Raw genomic sequence first — 23,938 nt, forward strand, 5'->3', positions numbered from 1 at the left:
AACTAGGATTTTGGAGCATCTAGAAGCATTTCTAGGCTAGGGGATGGGAATGGGCAGCTGTGTAGAATGCAAGTGAAGGTCAATGGAGCCAAAGCTGTCCAAAAATTGGGAGGCTTGGGTTTTGAATGAATTATACATGTGAATGCTGAAATCATCCAGAATGGCAGTGGAATTTGGTGTGGAGTTGAAGACCCTTAGAGGGCCTACTTTCCAGGACTGTGGGGGGCTAACCAAGTGGCAAAGGAGGGGAGGGAGAAGAACAGGATGGTGAGGTTGCAGCAAGCCCACAGGCCATCAGGATAAACCATAGGTAGGAGTCCTCAGGAGGCAGGTCTCCATCAAGATAGAGGGACATTTCTTAACCCTAAATGGTGGTCCTAGAGATATCAGGGTAAGAGTCTGAGGAACACCACCAGTCTAAATAAGCACAGGCTTGGTGGCTTTTTGCTAAGACTACAAAGAGAAATTTTGTGGGAAGTTGGAGCATCTTTTACAGACATCAATCTACATCCATGTCAACAGAAGAGGTTAGAGAAAGCCCTTCTTAAATGTGTATTTGATTACATATACTTATACATTTTAAATCTCTTTATCTCCTAAGTACAGGTTTCTGTAAGAAATCCTATGGAATCCTTTCTCAGTTCTAGATTTTCTAAATTTTTCCTTACTGTCTGTATCAAACAGTCTGCTTTCACTGGTTCAGACCATGGTGTGATGGATATTCTCCAGGCACCTCTCTGGTTCTGGGTTGTACCTGGAAGACTGACCTGTGTGGCTACATGTACAAGCTCCCTTGTGGTATTGTTTCTGCTTGATTCTGGTCAATAGGGAGCCATGGAAAGATACTGGAGGGCCAGAAGAGTGAGGTTGGGGGTGTGCGTATCTCTCCATCCTTCTCACTGGCCAGTGGCTACGTTCCCTCACCCAGACCTGCAGCTCCAGCCACATGGCCCTCTCCTCCAGCTACAGGCTCAGGTATCCCCAGTTCTGAGAAAAGAAAACCACCTCCTGCCCCTTTAGGCTTTGAGTGATTACTTTCTATTGTTGCCAGTCCTGGGGTGTTTCACTGTCCCTTTTTGGTTTGCCATTCACTTGCCCACAGTTTGGTGAATGAACTCACTAAACTCTGTTCGAATCCAATCTGTGTGCTACCTCTTTCCTGCCAGGATCCTGACTTACCCAGTAAGTTATATCTTCAGGAGCAGCAAAAAACATTTGTCACTGCTTTGTATGTTTTTTTCTAATAACAAAATATATGTATATTTACTGGGTTAAGATAGAGGAGTGAGTAGAACATAAATTTTGCTATTCTTCTTACCCAAATTGGAATAGAGAAAGACAATCTTAATTTGTTCCAAAGTTAACACAGAGGTTTCCCCTATAGGTTTCCTCCAGCTTCTCCTGATGTTAACATCTTATACAACCATGGGACAATCATTAACTACTAAGACGTTAACACTGATTGGTACGACACTATTAACTAAACAACAGAATGTATTTGGACTTCCCCGATTTTTCCACTAATGTCCTTTCCTTATTTCAGGAAATAAATCAGGATGGCCCACTGAATTTAATTGTCACTGTCTTCTTGGTCTCCTCCAATCTGTGAAAGTTCCTCACCTTTTGTCTTTCATGACCCTGACCCCTTAAAAGAACACTAGTCAAATATTTTGCAGAGTGTCCTTTCACTGTTTGTCTGGTGTTTGCTCATGATTAAACTGAGATTATGGGTTCTGACGGAGAAGAGTGCAGAGGCGAAGTGGTCTTCTCTTTGGTATCCAGGGGTACATGACAGCAACATGGCTGATCACAAGTGATGTTAACTTTGTTCACTGGGGAAGGTGATACCTGCCAGGATTCTCCACTGTAAACTTAACTATTTTTCCCTTCCCATATTCTATTAATTAGGAGTCATTAGGTCCAGTCCACACTCAAGGGAAGGGGTACTGAATTTCACCTCCTAGAGGACTGCATTTCAAAGATTTGAGGAAATGTGCTAAAACGACCACAGCAATTCACAAATATTTGGGAGATACTTAGAGGTTATGCAAAGATCCTATTTCTCCTAACAGTGCTACCTACTACTTCATCAGCAGATTTTGCCTGCAACAATGATCACCGTGGTATTCTAACGGTGATTTTATATTTCTGCCTTTCTTTCCACATTTATTAATTTACATTTTTCTTTAAGATGGAGATGTACTTTCTCCCCCATTTATTGACTTATTTATTTATATGCTATATATGGGCTCATGGGTAGTTATTTTATTTTTGAGGTCATAAGGCAGTACTATTTATTTTGTTGCTAAAATTGTTCCAGCTATGGGCAATGTGAGCTCTTTCAGTTTGGTTCCTACTTCTTTCTGACATGCCTCACCTTCATTTTAGCACCTCCTTATTTCCCAGCACTATCATATATTCCAGATTCAACTCAAATTTTCTCTGCCCCAGCCTTTTTCTCAAGGATGCTGGTTCCTTTTATTGGAGCATGGTATCAGAAAACAAGGTCTGGGCACCAGGTGTGCTAGGTGCTACTGCACTAGTATTGCTTCTAGGTCCTCTTAGTGGATGGAGCTAGAAAATGTATATATGTACACTAACCCATGTATGTATGCATCAACATTCATATTTTTTTGTATCTATCTGCATACATATTAAAATAAACATGAGTTTATACCGGTATCTCTGTCTTCAATATAGCATCACAGGATTCATTCTAGCATTGAGGAGATAGGGTTTTGTTTTTGTTTTTTTAAAAAGTGCTAGAAAACAAGAAGAGTTATCTATAGTATAACACAGATTAAGGGGAATCTCTGATCACTGGAAGGCAGATGAGAGTTCGGTTGACAGAAGAACCCATAACCTAAAATGAAAGCAGGAAAGGCCTAATGCACAAAGTAGAGGTGGCCCTGGGGATGATGGGAGCAGAAGGGTGACTAGGACAATTGAAAGGGTATTTGGTTCAGAAAGCAAAGCAGGAGCTTTAAGGAGGGCTGGCCTCTTCCCTTGCCTGCCTGGTTTGTGCCAACAGTGGGACACCTGGCTGCCTGGGTCTAAGCACAAGCAGCAAGAGTGTGTGTGTGTGTGTTGGGGTAAAAAAAAAAGCAGAGCAGTGCCTAGAGTGGTGATTAGAGGGACACAGAGCCCCCAGATCCGTAACACCAGTTCCTGGCACACATCTACAGGTAAAGAATTCTGACTCTCACCCCAAATCACAGGGGTAGCCTGCTTTAAAGGTGGCAGCATTCACAAGTACAGAAAGTAAAAGGAAATCTAAAGTATAACAACGCTTAACCAGCTAAGAATCACTGTTATCTAAAGGACAGCCACAACCATGAAAGAGTTTATAGATACTTGAGGATACAAACTCTTATTTTGTACATACTTTTTTCCTTTTGGTTATTCTCCTTTAAAATTTAGGCAAGGAAATTGTAATGGGTAAAATTGTGCCCACCCCCAATAAGTTGAAGTCCTAACCCTGTACCTTGGTATGTAACTTTATTTGGCAATAGTATTGCTGCAGGTGTAATTAGTTAAGATGAGGTCATACTCGAATAGGGTGGGCACCTAATCCAATATGACTGCTGTCCTTAAGAGGAGAAATTTAGAAACAGATAGGAAAGAGACAGAAAACCAAGTGAAAATACAGAGAGAGATAAGGGTAATGTCTCTAAGCCAAGGAACACCAAAGACTGCCAGAAAACTACTAGAGGCTAGGAGAGAGGCATAGAACATTTTCACTTCCAGCCTCAGAAGAAACCAACCCTGCCAACATCTTGATCTCCAACTTACAACCTTCAGAACTTTGAGACAATAATTTCTGTTGTTTAAGCCACTCAGTTTGCAGAACTTTTTTAAAGGCAGACCCAGGAAACTAAAATTATTACATGACTTCCAATTTAAATGAGGCAGGCCATCATCTTTCTTCTCTGGACTTTGCATTTGTTCTGATACTTAAAAAGCATTTTTTATCAGCAGATTCTAAAAATACTGGTGTGCTTTTCTGTTATCACGCTTCACTTTAAATTATTCAGTCTTTTTGGCCTAGCTGGCGTAGCTCAGTGGATTGAGCGCAGGCCTGTGAACCAAACGGTAAGGGTTGCCAGTTTGATTCCCAGTCAGGGCACATGCCTGGGTTGTGAGCCAGGTCCCCAGTAGGGGGTGCGTGTGAGGCAACCACACATTGATGTTTCTCTCCCTCTCTTTCTCCCTCCCTAAACATAAAATCTTTTAAAAAATTATTCAGTCTTTCAAAATATATATTTACATTTTTCTCTAAGTATGACAACTTAGAGAAAAATTACTTTCAAGAATAAACCAATTATCTCAGAATCACTTATTAATAACTCAGTTCTTTCACTGATTTAAAATGCCAGTATTATCACATAATAGATTATATTTGTATATATCTGAGCTTATTTCTAGAGGTTCTGTTTTGCTCTATGATAATATCAATTGAGACTGGTTGCAAAATATTTTAATTATTATAACTTTAAATTAAATTTTAAAATCTGGAAGTGAAATTTTACCATTAGTATTCTTTCTTTTTTTTCCCACCAATATTTTCTTGGGTAATCTCACTCATTCCTCCATATAAACTTCCCTAAATCCCTTTAGCATGCTGATAATAACTGTATAACCTTTACAAACTAAAACAAGGAGAACTGGTAACTTACAACACCGACTTTACCCAGTCAGAAACTTCGTATTTGTATTTCCACATTTGTATTTCCCTTTTTAGAGATTTATTTCCACAGGTCCTGTACCTTTCTTTTTGAGGCTTCATGCTGAAGATGCTTTAAAATCAGTTAATAGTTTGAAAGATAGTTCTTTTCCAATGGCATTTTGTAATTATTTTTAGTGACTGTAAAAGTACATAGATACATATATGTGTTAATGTATATTTCAAATTTCATCCAAATATTTTAAAACCAGGTTACTTTACTGAGCTTATTATCTTTAATGGTTTTCTAGTTAATTTGCTTAGAATCTTCCAAGAATACAAGCATATCAATAACAAGTTTTTCTCCTGCTTTCCGATATTTAAAGCTCTCATTTGCTTTCCGTGGCTTACTACATTAGCTAAAACATCCAGAACAATATCAGTAAAATATTCTGTTGAAAGTTGCACTAAGAGTTTCTTTTTCAAAAAAATTATGAATGGGTGTGAGGGAAGTCATAATCTACAGAGATTGGAACTGGATCAGAGGCTGCCAGGGCAAAGTGCTGCGAGAGACTGGACTGACTAAAACAAAATGAGAGAACCTTGTATGGAGAGGGTAATGTTTTATATCTCAATTGGGCTAATAGTACATGGGTATGTATGTATGTGTTTATTTAATTTACTGTCAAAAGTAACTCACATGTACATATAAAATCTGTGAGTTTTGCCTGGGCCCAGTGGCTCAATTGGTTGAAGCATTGTCCCATACACCAAAAGGTTGCAGGTTTGATTTCTAGTCAGGGCACATACCTAGGTTGTGGGTTTGACCTGCGATCAGAGAGCATTCATTAGGCAACAGATCAATGTTTCTCTCCCACATCAATGTTTTCTCTCTCTCTCTCTAAAATCAATTAAACAAACATATCCCCAGGTGAGGATTATAAAAAATTTGAAAATCTGTCAGTTTTTATTATATTAATTTATACTTTAATGTAATGATTAATAAAATTAAGAATGAATGTTGAATGCCTTTAATATTCTGTGATGATACAGGGACTGTTCTCCTTGGACAGATCACTGTAATGAATTATATGAATTCCTTCTATTTTCCCTCTATGTTTTACATATTTTAAAAGAATTACAGCACTAAGATATGATCATTGTAGAGAAATGCAGCTAAGCATTATGAAATAAAAACCTAACACCTGAAAAGCCAGCATGGCAGAGGTAACAATCAACATTTTTTTCCCTCCTAGACAATGATCAATATAATCAGGCATGCCAGTGTATACATACATACATGGGTATGCATGTTTTTGTGTGTAAATGTGTATTTGTGTGTGCCTGCTTCATGTTACCTGCTGCTTAAAACATGTTGATGTCCTATAGGGCTCTACATGATCTGGTCCCATGTGCCAGGTTCCCTGTTATTGAAATAACAAATTACTGCATAAAACAACAGAAATTTATCCTCTTACAGTTCCAGTGGCCAAGGCCTGAATTTATGGGGCTAAAATCAAGGTGTCAGTAGAGCCTTGCTCCCTCTGGAAGCTTTAGGGGAGAATCTGTTCTTTTGCCAGTATGCAGAGCTACATTTTTTGGCTTGTAGCTCTTTCTCCATCTTCAAAGTGGCAGAGGATCTTCTCTCTGGGACTCTGCTTCTCTCAGTTCTTCTCTTCTATCTAAAACTTCCCTCTGCCTCCCCTTTATAAGGACTCTTATAATCCAGGATGCTCTCCTATGTCAAGGTCCTTAACTTAATCACATCTGCAGAAACCTTTTCCATATAAGGTAATATTCACAGATTCCAGTGATTAGGACATGGACATTTTGGGGGGCTGTTGTTCAGCAAACCACCCCTCATCTATGTCTCCAGCTTCCTGTTCCAGGCAGCCCCCTCCCCTCACCCTCAGCACTCCAGCTGAATCTGTGGCTCCTCTCACAGTTTCTTGAACACACCACACTTCCTGTCGCCAGAGGCCTTTTTCAAATACTGGATATCAAGTGGGCATCACAGAGAGAGAGAAAAAGAATTTCAATTCCCAGAAGAGTTGGGAGAGAGAAGAAGGGCAAAGTTAGGAGCCTTCTAGTTAAAGAATCCACAGGAAAATACCTCCTCCGGTTGTGTGACATTCAAGGAACCCTTCTGGAGAACAAAATCCCTCACAGAGGTCATTAACACCATTTAATACTCTGTCTCCTCTCCTCTATGAAATCCTCCACCAAGCCTGTAGTGCTCATTAAGGCTTCAGTGCAAACGTGTGGAGCTAGGCTCAAGGTCCAGGTGGCTGAGCAATGGCAGCATGTAAACTGGGCACAGGGAAACAGAGCCCTACCTGACATGGGGTTAGAGAAACTCAGGGGACATAGGGGCTGAGCCTGGGCAGACAAGCAGTCCGACTTAGGCTATGGAAAACCAGGATGACAGGCATCACGACAGAACAAAACTCAACAACACTTGTCTTTTTACAGAGTCCAACCCACCCCCGTACAAGCTACTTCAGGAAGACCTGGTGGTGCAAACATTTCCCTCCCCCAGGGGAAGGTGGTCCAGATGCCCAGATGTCCACTTACAGCTGTGGAGAGTCGTGACGCCAGTGTCATCTCCAGGTTCCCCTTCAGGCCCACTAAGGGGGGCACCAATGTCAACAGGTCTTTAATCTCCACAAATGCTGGCCAGTGCTGGTGGGGACAGAATAAGAAATTCAATCCACACACACATATTGACATATATTGGACATTTGTTGAGAGAAACTTTCCATAAGTTACTTCTTACTCCCTATAAAATAAATGAATAACACTAACTAGTTTCTTTAATGACTTTAAACTAAATAAAAATAATGACGAAGCCGTGAAGTTTTCTTAATACTATTATTCAGTGAACAGCTGTAGTGGCCTCAAGAGTCCCTTTCTCTGGCCCTCAGCACCTGGGAAAATTGGGGAACAGGCTTGGCCTATCCTGCAGACATTCTTTGTCAGGAGTGCCAACGTGTTTATAGAAATAGGAATGAGTCACTAATTTTCAATGTTGGGAGATTCACATGAACTGGGAGAGCATGGGCTGAAGAATGGCACTGCTTTATCAGGGACAGAGCCTCCAGGCAGCCCCAGGCCTACACCACTGCTCTCAGGCACCAAGGCTGAGTGCATGTTACCCTGGTACATCATGTAGGGGGCTCTGCATTTGTCAAAACAGATAGAATGTGTCTCTACACAGGTCTCCATCAAATGTAAAGAAATAAAAATTAAAAATAAAAGGAATGAAAGAGATGCAGGTTTCAAGAAAACTAGAAGAGAAAAAAATTCTTTGTGAAGTAAAAACTACTCCAACCTGTTTCACATACACTAGATTATCGCTCAATCAATTTGTAATGATTCTCCTGACTTACTGGAGCTCCCTGGCCCCTACAGATATCTGTGACCCCCTATATGATAAGGACCTCCTGGTTTTGGAATGCTAGACCTGAAAAAAAAACAACTTTGTCAATGAGGAGATAGAAGGCCTGAGGTCCCCCAATCCCTAAGATAAGAGCTGTGTGAAGGTGTGAGGATCCACTCACCTCTGGGCCCTGGAGAGTCATCATCAGTAAAGCAGCAGCTCAACAAAACTTTTTACCAGGCCTAGAGGTGAAGGGACTGGGCCAGGCCCTTTTAAGACCCATTGTTTATGGTCTTCACTCCTTGATTATTCCCTTTCCTTACCTACAAAGCTGTGAAATTCAGAATCCTTACCTGCTCTGATGGATTTATGAGTCTGTGCTCTTCTAAAAATTCAGAAGGAAGCTGTATCAGGCAAGGATACAGGCAAGGAGGTACACCATAATCACAGTCCCAATCTTTGGGAAGCGTCGGGCCCCAGTGCAGCTGGGCAGCTGTCTAATGAGCTACCACACTCTACCCAGCAGAGCGTGATCTCCCATCAATTCATGGGCAAAGGTCCTCTCTGCTGCCACCCTAAACATCTTCCTACTGCCTCTGCAAACTGGCACGCTCCTGTGTGCTCTGTTTCCCTGCCTACATGCAACATCAAGTACCCACCAAACCAAAAGTAAAAACAAACCCCAGCTCTCTCGGCTTCCCTGCCACAGACGCCTCCCCCCTCTCTTCCTCAGCATCACCAAATTTTGAAGGAGTTCTTGTTGTCACCTATCATGATTAAATGCTGTGCAAGCCTCTGACTACCACAGTAATCTGCAGCAATACCCAAATTATGCAGCGGCTCTTTCAATAATCTTTTAAAATCGTCGAGCAGGTCCCAAGTTTGTGATCATTAATATAGAAAATGTACATATCTAAGTAATAAAGCATCAATTGATTTTTTAAATGTTTTTATTGTAAAAGTAAAAGAAGGCAACATAAAACTTGTGGGATGTTTAACACTATTTGAGAAACTGGTGCATTAATATCTTGTTTGACAGAAGTAGTTATAATTCTCAGTGAGTTCTCAAGGTGCTCATAGACATTTCGGTTCTAATTTTACCTATGTGTTTCATACTTGAAAATAGTTGCTCTCAAATGTAGGTGGTGCTAGATAGCGATGAGATGAACAAAGTATGATTGTGAAGCAAGAAACATTTGTCTCTGGGAAGATAGGATCTATAAAAGTCCAGTAAGGAGACATGATCACATTTTTCTTTAAGGTGAATGTCAGACTGCAGCTCTAGGCACTCCATTTGAAAATTGGCAGGTAACATATTTATGTCAACTGAAATCAAGACACAAATATAGCAAAATATTGACTATTTCCCCAAACATTTTGAAATGTTTTCAAATTTTTGTATCAAATCAAAAAGCAAGGCCGCATATTTTTCATTGTTACAGGACTGTGTTTACCCAATGTATCAAAATGCATAAAATTGTTTGCCTTCATTTGAGCTTGCCATAACTTCAGTTTCATTTGGAATGCCCTTATGGTTTGAAACATGGTATGGATAACGTGGTTTTCATCTTGAAGATGCATGTTTAACTCATTTAGATGAATTGTTAAATCGAATAAAAATGCTAAATCTGTAAGCCAGTTTTCATCATCGTCCTGGCACAAATTTGTGTTTTGATACCATAAACGACTTGATAACATGTCACAAATCACAAAATCTTTTCAACATTTGGCCTCGACTTAACCATCTTACTTCTGAAAAGTAAATGATGTCACCATAGGCAGTGTCAATACTTTTAAGGAATTCCTGGAATTGGGGATGATTCAATCCCTGGCTCCTATGAAATTCACAGTCTTTATGATGATTTCCATGGCATTATCCATTTTTAAAGTTTTTGTACATAAGTTTTCTTGATGTACTATGCAATGATAGTTCATCAGACATGAGTTTTGGGTGGCAACTGCATCATATATTAATTTTACAAGTCTCTGTTTTATTTACCATCACCAGGCACCATCAGTAACTATCCCAGATATGTTGAAACTAGGCAAAGAAAATCACTTTAACATATTTTTTACTGCTTCATATAAAATTCTCAATTTAGTTGTGTCTTTTAATGGTACTAAAGAAGCCATTTCTTCAGTGACATTACATTCAGCATCAATACCTTGAATAAAAATGGCAAGTTGAGCCGTATCTGTAGCAACAGTGCTATCATCGATCATCAAAGCATAAAATTTAAAATTAGCATCTTTACTATCCAAATTTCTTTCAATATTTTTCCAATATTATCAATCTGCCTGGCTATAATCTGTTGAGACAAACTGATTTTAGAAATATTCTCCTTTTTTTCAGGGAAAATTATATCTGCCATGCTTCCTATACATTGCTAAATAAACTCACCATCAGAAATAGTTTTAGGTCCTGGCTGGCATAGCTCAGTGGACTGAGTGCGGGCTGTGAACCAAAGCATCTCAGGTTCGATTCCCAGTCAGGGCACATGCCTGGGTTGCAGGCCACGGCCCCCAGCAACCGCACATTGATGTTTCTCTCTCTCTTTCTCCCTCCCTTCCCTCTCTACAAATAAATAAATAAAATCTTAAAAAAAAGAAATGGTTTTGATTTTTTTGTTATTAAATATGCTACCACATAACTAGCATTTGCAATGGAATCTGCCCAAGTAGTAACTTTTTGAAAAATTTTTTGTTAAGAAGACAAAAACTTTTTTTCAGTTCCATTATTTTGTCCTTAGGACACAATCCTTCATACACATTGAATTTGGTAGTATGTTTTGGCATATAATGCCTTTCAAATTATAGTCTTGAAAATGTACACAAATTCCCTACAAATTAAGCAGGGTACCTTACTATTCGCCTCAATAACAAAGTGGTCACCTGTCCATTTTTCACTGAACAATATTCCTTCATTCATAATTTTTCTTTTCGGGGGTTCTTTTTTCTTTTGAGACATTGTAGAAGTCAGGCTGAGATTAAAACATAAAAATAGCTTCCAGCCAAGATGGAGGTATAGGTAGAAACACTTCACTTCCTCATGTAAACAAAAGAAGGATAACAACCAATTTAAAAAAACAAAAAAACACCAGAACTGCCAGGAAATCAAACTACATGGAAGTCCTACAACCAAGGAGTTAAAGAAACATTCATCCAGACTAATAGGAGGGGCCGAAGGCAAGAGGCTTGGAGAGGACATGTGGCAAAGTAGCAGCTGGTGAACCAGGCCTTCCCACATCTGCGTAAGGATAAAGGGGGAGGAACAACTGGGAAGCCAGACAGACTGCACAACCCAGGGTTCCAGCATGGGAAAAATAAAGACTGTAAAAATCTGTGAGGATTGTGGCAGCAGGACAAACTGCCAGTTTCTTGAAAGTATGGTGAGAGCCAAGCAAATGGCATTGTTCCCTCTCTGACCCCTCCCTCACATACAGTGTCACAAGGCAGCAAAGTGTGTGGCCCTGCCCTGGAGAATACCTAAGTCTCCTCAGCTTACAATGTAAAAGGTACTCTAAGACAAAGAAATATAGACCAAATAAAAGAGGAAATCAAAACTCTGGAAAAAGAACTAAGCAACAAGAAGATAGTGAACCTATCAGATGCAGAAGAAGAAGAAGAAGAAGAGAAAGAAATTAAAAACTTATTTGACAAAATAATGAAGAAAAACTGCCCCAATCTGGTGAAGGAAATAGTCATGCAAGTCCAGGAAGCTCAGAGTCTCAAAGACGTTGGACCTAGGAACACACCAAAGCACATCATAATTACATTAGCTAAAATTAAATATAAGGAGAGAATCTTAAATGCAGCAAGAGAAAAGGAGAGAGTTACCTACAAAGGAGTTCCCATTAGACTGTCAGCTGATTTGTCTAAAGAGACCTTACAGGCAAGAAGGGGCTGGAAAGAAGTATTTAAAGTCATGAAAGGCAAGGGCCTACATCCAAGATTACTCTATCCAGGAAAGCTATCATTTAGAATGGAAGGGCAGATAAAGTGCTTCCCAGATAAGGTCAAGTTAAAGAAGTTCATCATCATCAAGCCATTATTATATGAAATGTTAAAGGGACTCATCTAAGAAAAGGAAGATCAAAATTATGAACAGTAAAATGACAACAAACTCACAACTATCAACAAATGAACCTAAAAAAAGAAAAACAACAAAAGAAAAACTAAGCAAACAACTAGAACAAGAAAAGAATCAGAGAAATGGAGAGCACATGGAGGGTTATCAGAGGGGAGGGAAAAGGGGGAGAATGGGGAGAATGGGGGAAAATGTACAGGGAATAAGTAGTATAAATGGTAGGTACAAAATAGACAGGGGGAAGTTAAGAATAGTACAGGAAATGGAGAAGCCAAAGAACTTAGATGTACGACCCATGGACATGAAGTAAAGGTGGGGGGAATGCTGGAAGAAGGATGGTGCAGGGTAGAGGGGGAGAAAGGGGACAAAAAAATGAGACAACTGTAATAGTATAATCAATAATATACTTAATAATAATAAGATAAGGGACTTTATTTACTTTTATTATAATAATTAATTGACAGGAAAATAGAAATCAAGGTTAGGGCCCTTCCACAGCCCTCTCAGCTACCACTACGTAGGGCAACATAGAGGGCCAATTGTAAAAAACATGGCGAGTGATGTGTGAGGCACCGCTGAGGTATGAAAGTACCTTTAATAATCAAATAAGAATGTTCACCTGACTTCTAAATAACATTAAATGCCATAAAGTTGCAATGGTAGATGGAAATATTATTGATAATCTCTGCCTCACAATGTCACCACGAACACAGGTAGCATCTGATGGTGTCAATTCTACTGTCTGCGCTTAGAAGAGAACACACTGGGAACCACAAATCACTGTAAAACTGAAGCTACATATGCCTACAAACAGCGAGAATGCATGTACATTAATTTCACATGACATTACAACATGTAATCACAAAAGAAATCTCATAATATTTTAAGTAAATTTACAATTTTGTGTTGGGCTGCATCCATAGCCATCCTGCAGGCTGTGGGCTGGATACCCCTGCCCTAAAGGAAGCAGTGACCTCCAAGTAGGTGACTCCACTGGCTCTCCTAACATCCATTCTGCTGCTCCCTCTGTGCTGGGGAGCTTTCCACCCCATGACCACTACCCAAACATGTACTAAACTCCCACTGTGAGACAGGCACACCTCTGAGCTCTCTGTATCCCCTGTGCTATGCCAGCCTCTGTAACCATTCCATCTTGGCTTCCACTGAGGGCTCCTTGTCCTCCTCCTGACCTTTTAATTTTTAAAAATTTAATTTAAAGGATTTTATTTTTCTCCAAAAGGAAAGCTACAAAGTTAGAAATTTCACCGAAGTCTAATAATCCTTGATTTTAAATGGGCACCGACTTTCAATTCTGGCCAGCCCTCAGGTTATACGAAGCCTTGTGGGACTTATTAAACCAGAACTAATACCCTATCTCAAGAAAACACAGGGTCAATCTTTTTCAAGATTCTAATTCCACAGCTGAGAAACTCCCTTAAAGGACAGATTGAACCAGACCAAGGAGATCAGGCTGCCACCATACCACTGATTTCCCTGTAGCACACATGGCTCCTGACCAGTCCTTTCCCAGTCCTGGATGCACCCCAATCCATTCAAAGTCTTCTTTCTGCCAAAAGTAAAACCCAGAGTTCGGGAAACCCAAGGTTGCAGACCTCCTGTCATAATCCTGACTTTCCCTCATGTTTCATCTTCATTTCTCCTTTCCTTCCACATCCTCTCCTTTCCAAAGCTTGAGTTACCTTCCACAACCACCCCACTCTCCATCAACAAGCACCTGAAAGAGGTAAAGGCTGAAAGGTTAACCTTTTGTGGGGGTCCCATCCTTCTTGTAAGCAGTCAGTTGGGTGTGGGCTGGGACACAATCATGGCCAAGGAGATTTGGGAAATCATGTCTAGACACACGAGGCATCCTTCAACCATGAGGGACAAAGTCGACAAACATGGAAATGTAAACTGGAAAAACAGTAGGACTCTGGATATTGGTGACACTATTAATCCAATCAATTAACTTGTGCTGGAGCTGTCTCATTTACAGACTTCTTTACAGGGATCATAAATGTTTTCAATGACCAGCTCAGATCTGCCTTCTGAGTGTTACACCTGCTGACCCAGCTGTTGACCAAACCTTGATATCCCACAGGCCCTCCTCATCAAGCCTCCTTTGCCTTGCTCCACCCACTGTAGTTCCAAAAATCCTTCTTGCTCTGCCAGCCAGGATTTAATTAACCTGTTGTGTTCCCTGACATCCTGGCATCCAAATTTTCACAACTGTCTTAAATTCTGCCACTACCTTCCAAAAGAGCAACACTTTAAAGACATCTAGCTGGGGCACTGGCAAAGCTGAAATAAATCAAAAGTAATGATTCGTGCACTTGGAGAGCTCTGAATCACAAACACAGCCTCTCAGCTTTGCCCTGTGGCTGGAACCACACCCTCCAGGGCATCTCTGACCCCATTGCCAGGGTTGAGTGCTGTTGTACATATACAACCATGTCACTCAGCCCCTTCTAACCTTTCATTAGCAATTTAACTCCTGGACATATACCCAGTAGAATCCTTTTACCCTCCCCCCCCCAAAAAAAACATATGCCTACCTCCCCTCTAAAAAGACATATACAAAATGTTCCTGGTAGTATCATGCCTTCAGAACAGCCAAAACGAATCTACAGTATTATAAGTCAGAAGAGTGGTTTAGGTTTGGCTAGGCATAGAGGGCTGAGAATGCTCTTGACCCAGGTGGTGGTTACTGAGGTGCATTAATCTTGAGGGTCCATCAAACTATACATATATGAGTTGTACAATGATCTATACTTCTGTGCTATACTTCGATAAAACAAATACATGATATTTATTATTAAAACAAAGAATGACAACAAAATCAACAACCCCTGTGCTCTCAGTATGTAACTTAAACTCTTGAGCAGAGCTGACATTGTCCCTCACTGCCTGCCTCCAGAGCCCCATCTCCATGATAGTGGTACTCATGTTCCTCACTCTTCACAAACATACACTAATCTGTCCATACCTATGCATACACTGATCCCTTCACCTGGGATGTTTACTATTCCTCACATCATCCTGGAAAGTGCTACATTATCCAAAATTAAACTCCAACTGTCCTACTAACTGTAGATTCTCTGACTCCTTTAGGAAGAATGGATTATTCCCTCTTCCTTCACAGGCAAATGTCTGCTCACTGCCTCCACTCACTCACTCATTTGTGGTATGGTCTAATGAGCATCTGCCTCACCTATTAGACTACAAATGCCAAGAAGGCTGGTGCTGGTCTGCTTTTGCTCACTATTGCACCCTCAGGGCCCAAGAGCAGCTAGCAGAGTTCATTCAACAAAATGTGCTGAATGAATAAAGCAGGAACCAGGTGAACAAGTGACTTCATCTATCCTACTCCGCAGCATTTGGCTCTCAGCTGCTCAAAGGCAAGGGCCCTGTCTGATTTGTCTCTGATTCAGTGAAGAGAGATCACATACCCTCGAACAACACTAAAAGCCACTCTTACTTGCCCTGGCTGGTGTAGCTCAGTGGACTGAGCTCTGGCCTGTGTACCAAAGGACTGCTGGTTCAATTCCAAGTCTGGGCACATGCCCAGGTCCCCAGTAGGTGGTGCACAGGGGCAACCACACATTACTGTTACTCTCCCTCTCCTTCTCCCTCCCTTCCCCCCTCTCTAAAAATAAATAAATAAAATCTTAAAACAAAACAAAACAAAATACTCTGCCCTGGCTGGTGTAGCTCAGTGGATCGAGCGTGGGCCTGCAAAACCAAAGCATCACCAGTTCAATTCCTAGTCAGGGCACATGCCTGGGTTGCGGGCCAGGTCCCCAGTAGTGGGGTGTGAGAGGCAACCACACACTGATGTTTCATTCCCTCGCTTTCTCCTTCCCTTCCCCTCTCTCTAAAAATAAATAAATAAAATCTTAAAAACACACACATATTCTTACTGTCTCCAGGTACACACATGTATACATAAACCCCAAAAGGTCTGGAAGAACATGCACGACCTCATAATACAGCTACAAACTGAGAGTGAGGGCTGTGGTCAAAGAGGGCTTAACTTCACCTCCAATACTTATTTTATGAGAAAGAGAAATATTTATACCTTCCTTGTATAAATAGTTTTTTGGGGGGGAAAAACTGATACTCTGACCACATACTGGACCTCAATCCAATTCCTAGGCCCAACCATAGACTGAATTCGGACTACAAAAAGAGAGAGACCTCTGGCCCCAAATTGAGAGGAGGTGAAGTCAGAACCCAACCAGTGTCCTTGGTCTCAGGACTGTGCCAGGCACAGCCCATGAAGTGTCCCTGCCAAGTCAGGAGGTCGTACTTGCTATAAATTCTTAAGCCTCAGGCCCCAGCAGGCAGCCTCCTCTGGGCAGGCATGGTCTGGGTACAATGGAAGCCAGGAACCAGGACCCCATCTCTTGCTGAGGGACTTCCCATGGAGTAGTGTTATCAAAGGTGCTTTCTTCGTTGCTCAGTAGTGGTGGGCAGTAAAAAGGTGGTGGAGGTTCAGGAGCCAGGGAAACTCAAATGCCCTTGAACTTCACATCAAACTGGAGTCAAAGAACCATGACTGTGAAGTGAGAAGAAGGAAAAGGCTGTGACTTTAAAAGCTATTTCTCTTTCTCCCAGCTGCTGGCTCCTAAAAACGAATGGCTCAAGGATTGAATTCGCAGACAGCCTTCCCCAAGACACACCTTTTTCTTCACGCTGGTGTCCCAGATGGTACCTTAACACACAATCCAGAAAGTTACTCTGCCCTCCGGATAGACTTCCTCTTGGACTGGCCTACTGTGCCACTTCTGCCAATGGTCAGGCACAATCCCATATCCTCTGTCTCCAATATCCCACCATATTTTCCAGATTCTACCAAGCTCTCTCAACTGACAAGACACCCTCCCAGGTTACAGCAACTGGGGGACACACAATCGGGAGAAGAGGCTCCAAACTCTGCTCCACCTGAGGCAGCTGTGGAGGTCAAAAAGAGGAGACGCAGGGCAGAGTCTCTTTTCCCAGTATCTGCAGGAGGGTGTTAGGGCAGGGGTGACAGACTCTTGGAGCAGCTCCAGAAGTGAAGCTCAAAGGCAGAAGAGATGGGTATCTAGGTCGAAAGCCCAGGTGAACACAAGATTCTAATGTTAAGCTGGTCAGTATGCAATAGCTACCCCAGGCCCAGGACTAGTGAGTGCCCCATCCACTGAGGTGTGCAAGCAGAGGCTACATGGGAGGCATCATGAGTCTCATTCAGAGACCAAGAGACCAGATTGGGGGTTGTTCACCCTTCTCCAACTCAAAGAGAGGCGCAAAGGGTAATGCTGGGTGGCCATTAATAAGGAGATGCTGTGTGTACTGAGGAAGGAGGAATGCTATCTGGGGTGTCCCATAGGTTAAAAAACTAAATTGAATTTTACAGATTATAAAGCACATTATGTACTATGATACCACAAATTTATGTGTTTAGATGTTCTTGATAGATACACTGCATGATATTGACGAATGTTATAGGCACCCACCCTCCTTCATTTATGTACATTTTGTAAGTTTTCTAAAATAACACACTTACTATATAAGAAATGTTTAAGTACACAGGACAAAGCCTCTACCTGAGCCAACCTATGAACATAAATAGACCAGGAGAAGCAAACACCAGTGTGCGATCACTCGAGGGCCTCCCAACAAATGCCTCTACTCAATGGAGACCACCACAGCCCCTTACTGGCCTGGACCCCCAGCCCAGCCTCTGTCCCTTGTACTTCCACAGAAGAGCCCCACGAAGATTCTGGGGGTAGGAGGGAAGAGTGGCCATCACCCTCAGGCCACAACACAAGATGCACTCAGTCATCCATCTTCACAGTCCTGCAACGTGGGTATATTTATTAGTCCCCTCTGCAGATGAAAAAACTGAGGCAGGGGGACACCAACGAGTTCCCTCAGATATGAGCAAACAGCACAGCCAGGATTTGAATCCCTCAGGCCCTGCCAGTGAGTCTGCATTCCCTGGAAAGAAAACGGTTTGAGCTTTTTTTTTTTTTTTTTTGTATTTATTTATTTATTTATTTTTATTTCAATCATTGTTCAAGTACAGTTTTCTCCCCCCTACTCCCGTTCCAGCCCATCCACCCAACCCTCCCCCCTTCCCCCCATTACCCCCCACCCCTAGTTTTTGTCCATGTGTCCTCCAAATTTGTTCCTGTAATCCCTACCCATTCCCCCCTGAAATTCCCTCTTCTCTCCCCTCTGGTTTGAGTTTTTGTGGCTAACATAGCTCATGCAGGCTGACCTTCAGAGAGGGTCATCAAAAGCTTCTATAAATCTCAGACACTGAGGTCTCTGGAGGACCCACACTCTCAGGCCTCAAGGCCTAGTTCAAGGTTGCAGTCCCACTCCTGGGAACCCTGGCCCCCTAACCCTGGGCCCCACACTGTCCCACAGAGGCCCAGTACGCACTTGGATGGTGCTCATCACCAGGCCAGCAGTCATCATGCCCAGTCCTGAGAGCAGAAGGGGCACCATGATCTGGCATATGATGGTGAAGGCAGTCTCAGGGAAGACCCCGTGGGATGACCGGGTGAGCTCACAGCTGAAGCCTCGCAGCTTCTTGCCTTGAAAGCGAAGCTCCAGATTCAGTTGGGTGACCACCATGATCAGGCCATTGACCACATTCTTGAGAACAAGACGTCCAAGCCAAGGGAGCCCTCCATCCTCTGTCCTCCTAGCCCCCACCAGGATACGTTTCCTAAGAGGTCCACAAATACAGAGCAGCCAAGGGCCTCGTACCTGTGGAGTGTTCCCCAACTGCCCCTCAGCCAAGGGTCAGAGAAAACAAGTGAGGAAAAGAGGCCAGTGTGACTCAGAGCCTCTTTTGGGGCCTCAGCCAGCTCCTGCTGTCCATCTGCTCTTTGCAGATCAAGTTTTCTTCAGAGAGTGGCTGCTACGTCAGCCAGGACCTCCCTTAGCTAGCCTGCCACAAGAAAGTTCACTGTTCCTCTGTATGACCTTGAAAGCATCCAGCCCTCTGGCCCCCACTGGCTCAGGCTGAACACCGAAATAGAGCCATGTGAGGTCTGGCCTTGGCAAGGGCCACGTGGAGGCCTGCCCACCTCTCTAAGTGTGCCCTGACGGCCTCTACTCTTGGCAGATAAGGGTCTAGAGAAATATCAGCATGAACAACCCACTCCTTAGGTCAGGCCTGTAGCCCTCTGAGGGTCTGCAGGTCCCCAAGGAAGACACACCTATAGTCATCTCCACTTCAAAGTTCAGAGGGTCACAGCCACATGAAGAAGTTGTGTTCAGAGGAATTATAGCCCTGTTCCCTCATGGGCCCAAAAGATTTGTAAACATGCTTCCAAAGGGACCACACTCTCTCATCTGCTACATAGGTAAGACCAACCTGGCCCAGAGGGGGCTAGGGTGCCACCTCTGACTTCCAGGAATTCTATTGTTCGGTTTGTCCACTATGCATTCCACAGGTGCCAGGAACAGAATGGCCAGCCCTGGGGGCAGATTGGAGCAGGGATTAAGGACATAGCCAGCAGAAGCCCAAAGTTGAGGGCTCCATGCACACTTACTCATGGACCTGAGGACCTCACCTTGAACCTGGTCTAGGCCTAACCTCTACTCCTGCTCCTAAACCACAGTCCTCTTAAGCACTTAGATAGTGCCCTGTCCATCCTGGCTCAAGTCCTGCCACCTTCTCCTAACATTCACAGCCCTCACCAGTCTGCATCATAGCAACCTCCCCATTCCTATCCTCTTTCCTCACCAACTCAGGCCAAGTGTCTCCAGTAACCATTTCCCTCAAGCCCCAGATACTCCTTTCACTGCAACTTCCCCCACACCATTCATTTACTCATTCTTTCAACAGGTATTTTGAAGCCCCTCCCAGGAGCCAGATATAATGAGCTCTAAATGTCTTTGGCATTCCTTCCATTGAGAGTTAAAGTTCTGTCTCCTCCTCTTCAATCTGGGATGGCTAGACTAGTAAAACACAGTGGAAGAGACACTGTGCCAGTCTGATTCTAGGCCCAGATCTTAAGAAACTGACAGCTTCCACTTCACACCTCGTGAGATGTTTATGCTCGAAACCCAGCCACGGTGTTATGCGGAAGCCCAAGTGGTCACATGGAGAGGCCACATATAGGGGTTCCAGCCCAAAATGCTTGCTGAGGTTCCAGTTCAGCCAGATGTAACTGTTATGTCATGTGAACAATCTTGGATTAGGTAGAGTGCCTAGCAAGCCACCCTTGCAGATGTTGCAATCAGCAGACAACTATTCTCACTGAGCCCAACCCACAGACCTACAGATTTGTGATCAAACTGAATGACTGGCTTCAAATAAGTCACAAAATTTTGGTGTGGTTTATTGCATAGCAGTAAATAATCAGGACATTTTGTGGAACCTCATCCTCACCCTTAACTTTACTCAGCTCACATAAGCCAACAACTCCCAGCCTTCTCTCTCCAGACCAGATACTCTATCTTGAGCTTTCAGACTGTATTTAACCCCATTATGGAGAGGGACAAGTACTTCAAACTCAACTTTCATGATTATTGCTTCCAAATCTCTTTCTCTAAGTTTCCAGACTCAATGAATGGTTCTGCAAGAAACTCAAAACTCACTCATGGCCCCTCCCCTGACAACTTCAACCCCACGTCCAGTCTACCTGCCCCCAAATCTCTCTTGCATCTGCCCCTCTTAACCACCTAATGGACATGACCTTCACCATGGCCCTTATTACCTCCTAACCCATCTGCCCACCAGTAGTAAAACATGATCTTCATACTAACATCCTACAGTACATCTCCAAGCCATTTGCCCAAGTATCATTAGCTGTCAACTTACTACCTGAGAAGTTTAGATTTGTGGCCAGGCAGTCAAGGCTTTTTATAATTTAAGGGATATAAAAGCATCCATTTGAGCCCTCTCTCTTTCTAGTCTCTGGTCATATAATACTACACACCACAGAAGGAACTTCCTGTGGACCCTCCCATGGGTTGTACCTATGCTCACGCAGCTCCTTCTATAGGCTCCACATATGACCTAGGACGAACTCCTGCCTAGCCTCATGGCCAATTGAAATGCCACCTTGTCTTTGAGGCCTCCCAAGCTTCCTGGCCATAGTCTAACATCTACTTCACCAGAATTCCCAATGTACTTTTTTTCTGAACCTCTCTGAAGGTAAGTTCACTTAACGCAAGCATGAACTGCACATAAATCTACTCTCCCTTCCTGGCCTGTGCTCCTCTTGAGAATGGAATCTGGCTGACTCACTGCTGCAATCTTCACAGCAGGGGAAATTATTCATTAATTTACTCCACAAATTAGTACTCAGGCCTAATATATGCCAGACTCTGGTCTAACAGATGCAGTGCATCTGTGCATCTATTGATGAAACAGGCATGTATAGAGCTTCTAGTGTAGTAGATAATCATAAAACGAAAATGTAATTATGAACTGTGAAAAGTGCTTAGAAGGAAAAACAAGGATGAGAGCATAGCACAGAGTCAACTACCCATAAGCAATTAATGACCAGCAAACGAACAAATGAATGAAAGAATGACAGATCTTCACTTTCTTTTGTGTGGCAGTCCCTACTTCCCAATTTCCTTTAACAGTGAATCATTTCATGTTAAATCAATTACCAAAATATTTCCAGGATGTTTACTAGCAAGCACTGCCTTCCCTAGGCACTTAAAGGTTCTCCCAATTAATATCACAGGCAGGACTAAGACCTTCAGCTCTGGACTTCCCAGTGCAGACTGCCTCCACTACCATCCACCGCTGTCCACTCCCTGACCTTTCTCCTGTCTGCCATTATCTGCCATCAGTGCTCTGGGTCTATTGGTTCAAATTAGTCTAAACAAGTAGGAGACTGAAAGAAATGGCGAGTTTCTGAGAAAAGAGTTGTGGAAGTTAGAAGTTCACTGGCTTAAGGGAGCTAACTAATTTAAAACAGAACCCCTCTCAGCTAGCCTGAGACACTCAATACACCACTCCCACAGCACACAACTGGAGAGGCCTCAAAAAGCGATCACCTTCTTCTGACTTCAGCAACTCCTGTGATTTTCTTATAGTTTTGAATGTGGTCAGACATAATACAATATATAATCATACACAATGGGACCCTGAACCATTCTCACTAGTTCAGAAGATATGAAAATAATCACTTGCATAATTTCATATAGAGTCCTAATAAGCAGGTTATAAATCATTACAAAAATGTTTCTCATTTTTGTTTAAAAAATCAAATAAGAAGTTAAGATAAACACACACATATAGTCACGCACACAGACATATAAGTAGTGAAAAAGTTCAGCAGGACATACACCAAAATGCTCAAAGTGGTTATGTTTGAGTGGTAGAAGTGTAAGTGACCTTTATTTTACAAGTTTCAGTATATTCTGTTTTGATTATTTGCTTTTATAACCATAGAAACATAAACTGTCATCACAAATAAATAAAAGATGTTGTTACATGAGAAAAATTACTTTCCTGTGCAACTTGAGAACAAAGTATGTGAACACAGTTTATTGGATCATAATCCAAAAAAATCAAGAATGTGATTTTTAAAATAGTTCAGTAGCACAGTGGAAAATCTCAAAGAGTTTAAACTATTGAAATAGATTCCAGGTCTGTACCAAGTAGAGGGTAGAATCTGGGTTAAGCATCAGGTGGTTTTCTGGGTGACCTGTAACAAGTCCCTGCCCTTGCATGTGCCTCTAATTCACCCACAGCCCTTCAACATGACGGGTGGGACTGCATTGGTGGATTTCAATCCACAATGCCAACAGAACTATCTGGGAGCTCCTGAAACATGCAGCCCAACCCCTGCATAGATCAATGAATCAGATCCCCAAGACTGAGGCATCAGAACCACTCATCTGTTCCAACCCCCCCTTGATTTTCAGGGGGTTGTCACCGCAGGACAGTTAGGAGGGTCTGCAGAGGGAGAGCAAAGAGCTCTGGAATGCATATTGCCATTCCTAGCTTTCACTTCTTATTCTTCAGTGGGAACTGGTTATTTTCCCAGTAGTATACCTTTCAAAGGCCTCCTATTCCTTTCATGGATCACCTTGAGCCTGGGCTGGTTTTGAGCCAAATGGTCATTCTTTTTTAATTTTTTTTAAATCCTGACCTGAGGATATGTTTATTGATTTTAGAGAAAGGAAAAGCAAGAGAGAAATATTGATGTGAGAAAGAAACATTGATGGGTTGCCTCCTGTACATGGCCCAGCAGGGATCAAACACACAACCTAGGTATGTGACCTGACTGGAAATTGAACCCACAACCTTTCAATGTATGGGACAACACTCCAACCAACTGAGCCTCCCATCCAGGGCCAATGGTCAATTTCAAAGGCCTGAATTCTTCCCCATCTTGCTACGTTCTCAGAAATCAAGCCAATTATATTTTCAATAACAGGAAAGGGAAAGGTTCTTTATTTTCTGCTTCTGATTTGGCTAACAGAACCCACCCACAAGTAAAAATAGACTGAATCGCTCACTCGCTCCCATCCCCGTCCAACTTGCTTTCATGAAGTTTCTCCAAGCAGCTCCTTCATGTCACTCAGGCCTCACTCCACCATCTACTCAGAAAGGTTTCTCTGCTTCCCTCTCCAAGGCTGGAGCATATCACCTAGCTTTATTTTCTTCAGACCCCTTACTGCTTTCTAACATTGGCTTGTACATCTACTGTCTATTTCTCCCGTCTCAACTTTGATGGTCATCAGAGCAGGGCCTGGTGCTTGTGTCTACCACAGCGACCAGCACAGTGCTGGCCCATGGCACACATACAAATGTTACATGAAGGAGTGAATGAATGAA

At 42.5% G+C, this 23,938-nt stretch overlaps 1 protein-coding gene across 8 annotated transcripts in view; it reads right to left on the reverse strand.

Moving 5' to 3' along the window:
- The window catches only part of SLC41A3 (solute carrier family 41 member 3), a 76,827-nt gene that overhangs the window by 22,826 nt on the left and 30,063 nt on the right, over positions 1-23,938 (reverse strand). For 4 of the 8 annotated variants that reach the window (XM_036009370.1, XM_036009372.1, XM_028524836.2 and 1 more), the window contains exon 3: positions 7,238-7,345. The exons of 1 other annotated variant lie outside the window; for it this stretch is intronic. In XM_036009370.1, coding sequence (XP_035865263.1) covers positions 7,238-7,345 — 108 coding nt within the window. Of the gene's footprint in view, positions 1-7,237; positions 7,443-18,561; positions 19,859-23,938 lie in introns of those variants that run through there. 3 more of the 8 variants (XM_028524835.2, XM_036009369.1, XM_036009373.1) reach the window with 3 other exon arrangements.

The sequence above is a fragment of the Phyllostomus discolor genome, chromosome 9 (assembly GCF_004126475.2).
Source record: "Phyllostomus discolor isolate MPI-MPIP mPhyDis1 chromosome 9, mPhyDis1.pri.v3, whole genome shotgun sequence".
In the NCBI taxonomy this organism is placed as follows: domain Eukaryota; kingdom Metazoa; phylum Chordata; class Mammalia; order Chiroptera; family Phyllostomidae; genus Phyllostomus; species Phyllostomus discolor.